The sequence below is a fragment of the Piliocolobus tephrosceles genome, unplaced genomic scaffold (genome assembly GCF_002776525.5).
Source record: "Piliocolobus tephrosceles isolate RC106 unplaced genomic scaffold, ASM277652v3 unscaffolded_18835, whole genome shotgun sequence".
Classification (NCBI taxonomy): Eukaryota; Metazoa; Chordata; class Mammalia; order Primates; family Cercopithecidae; genus Piliocolobus; species Piliocolobus tephrosceles.
In genome coordinates this window covers 6351-8658 of record NW_022300793.1, presented here as the reverse complement: position 1 = coordinate 8658, position 2308 = coordinate 6351, and the positions used below count along the sequence as shown (strand labels likewise).

General features: G+C 59.6%; 1 protein-coding gene across 1 annotated transcript in view; it reads left to right on the top strand.

The window, feature by feature from the left end:
- Positions 1 to 220: 220 nt before the first annotated feature.
- The window catches only part of LOC111534543 (ATP-binding cassette sub-family D member 1), a gene marked incomplete at its 5' end in the record, with an annotated part of 8438 nt that continues 6350 nt past the window's right edge, over positions 221 to 2308 (top strand). The window contains 3 exons of the mRNA XM_023201123.2: positions 221 to 465; positions 556 to 724; positions 1345 to 1439. Of these exons, the coding sequence (XP_023056891.1) occupies positions 221 to 465; positions 556 to 724; positions 1345 to 1439 (509 nt within the window). The remainder of the gene's footprint in view (positions 466 to 555; positions 725 to 1344; positions 1440 to 2308) is intronic.

Below are 2308 nucleotides of genomic sequence, written 5' to 3'. Positions count from 1 at the left end.
TTTTTCTCTTGTTGCTCATGCTTTTGGTGTCCTAGTGAAAGAACTGTTACCGTATCCAAGGTCATGAAGCTTTATCCTATTTTCTTCTAAGAGTTTCATAGTTTGGGCTACGCTACACATCAGCCTGTGATGTGCTCTGGGTTGGTTTGTATGTATGGTGTGAGGAGTCCCTCTCTTGCACATGGAGAGAAAGAGAGAGAGATCTGATTGCCTTGGCACCATCTGCAGAAGAGCCTGGCCTTTCTCTCCAGTGGCTCATTTTTAACTTTCCACTGTCTCTGCCCCTCCCCGCCCCGCCACCCACCCCTCTGGGGCTTTGCAGATGCAGAGGCCGTGAAGAAGGCAGCCTTGGAAAAGAAGGAGGAGGAGCTGGTGAGCGAGCGCACAGAAGCCTTCACTATTGCTCGCAACCTCCTGACAGCGGCTGCAGATGCCATTGAGCGAATCATGTCGTCGTACAAGGAGGTACCTCTGGCCCAGCCCCACCCTTGCCATCCTTGCCATGCTCCTCTCCCTGCAACTGGCAAGGGCTGAGCCAGGGTCACCCTCCCTCAGGTGACGGAGCTTGCTGGCTACACAGCCCGGGTGCACGAGATGTTCCAGGTGTTTGAAGATGTTCAGCGCTGTCACTTCAAGAGGCCCAGGGAGCTGGAGGATGCTCAGGCGGGGTCTGGGACCATAGGCCGGTCAGGTGTCCACATGGAGGGCCCCCTGAAGATCCGAGGTAAGGCTCTCCCCTCCCTATGAGTGACCCCACCCCTGCTGCTACTGCAGATGCTGACCTGCTGCCCCAGCTCCTCCCATTCCTGCTCCTTCACTCAGGGACCTCCGTGCGCTTCTGGCCCATCCCAGTCCACCCGGGACGGGAGGGCTGCCCGGCAGGGTCTTTGAGGACTTCGGCCTGGTCGAGCTGGGCCCCTGGAGGGTTTCCTGGGGAGAGGTGCTAGTCCGACCGCCTTCCTTCCCAGACAGTAGCTGCCAACCACCCTAGTGACTCGCCTTTTGAGGGCCCCAGCCTGGATTATTCATTCAAAACAAGGGGGATGTGGTCCCCTCACCCATGCAGGACAGCAAGAGAAAGTTCCAGTCAGTGTGCCAGCCGCTGGCTGCCGTGGGAGGCAGGTGCTGCAGAAGTGGGTGGCGGCCCAGGGCACTGTACTAGACACTGAGGGAAGAGTTCAGCTTGTTGGAAGACCTGGCTGTGTTCCCTAGGGGCCCTGGACCACAGGCTACTGGTGGGGAACCAGCTGGCATGCTGCCGGGGACACACAGACCCCCCCCAGAATGCAGAGGGGTTGCCACCACTCCTTCCCCTCCCCACCCTCCGCCGTGCTCTCTCTGCAGGCCAGGTGGTGGATGTGGAGCAGGGGATCATCTGCGAGAACATCCCCATCATCACGCCCTCAGGAGAGGTGGTGGTGGCCAGCCTCAACATCAGGGTAGGTCCAGTGGGGAGGGCGCCAGCCATGCACATATGCAAGCCTCAGCCCTTGGTTCCCGCCTGTCTGTGCTGGCAACAGCCATTGTCCCTGGATCTACGTGGCAGGTGGGCCAAGGTCAAGGTGAGAGACCAACGTGTCTCTGACTGTTCATCCTGGGGCAACAGAGGCTGATAAGAGAGACCAGTGATACCAGCATTGGCCAAGGTTCACCCCGGTGTTCCTGGCCCTATCATCTGATGCCAGCTCCCCATACTCCTAAGAAAGCCAAGACCCGGGCGGGGGCCCTGCTTCAAACCTTGCCACTCGACCTCCCTGGGAAGGCCACAGATTACCTGTGTCCCCAGCCAGGGGTTTAGATGGGGCTGGGGAGCAATGGAGTGAGGGGGAGACTGGGGTGGAGGGACAGGTAGAGAAGTGACAAGGAATCACTCATTCATTCATTCATTTAACCAATGTGCCCTGAACTCTGAGCTGGGCACCAGAAACCTAAGGCAAATCAGGAGCCCTGCACGCAGGGAGTCCTCACTGTGGAGGGCACTGAAGTGTTACAAAGGTCTCCAGGTAGACAGCTGTTCAAGGGACAGTGGGGATCACAAGAAGAGTGGTCAAAGTCCCTTGGGGTGGTGGGGGTGGGATGAAGCCTTGCCCAGGAGTAGCTGCGAGCAAGTGGGCAGGCAGCTGACGATAGAGGCCGTGGGCCTGAGGGGCAGCTCACACAGGAGAAAGCAGACAGGAGGGGCATGCCAGGGAGGAGGGGCATGCCAGGGAGGAGGGGCGTGCCAGGGAGGAGGGGCATGCCAGGGAGGAGGGGCGTGCCAGGGAGGAGGGGCATGCCAGGGAGGAGGGGCGTGCCAGGGAGGAGGGGC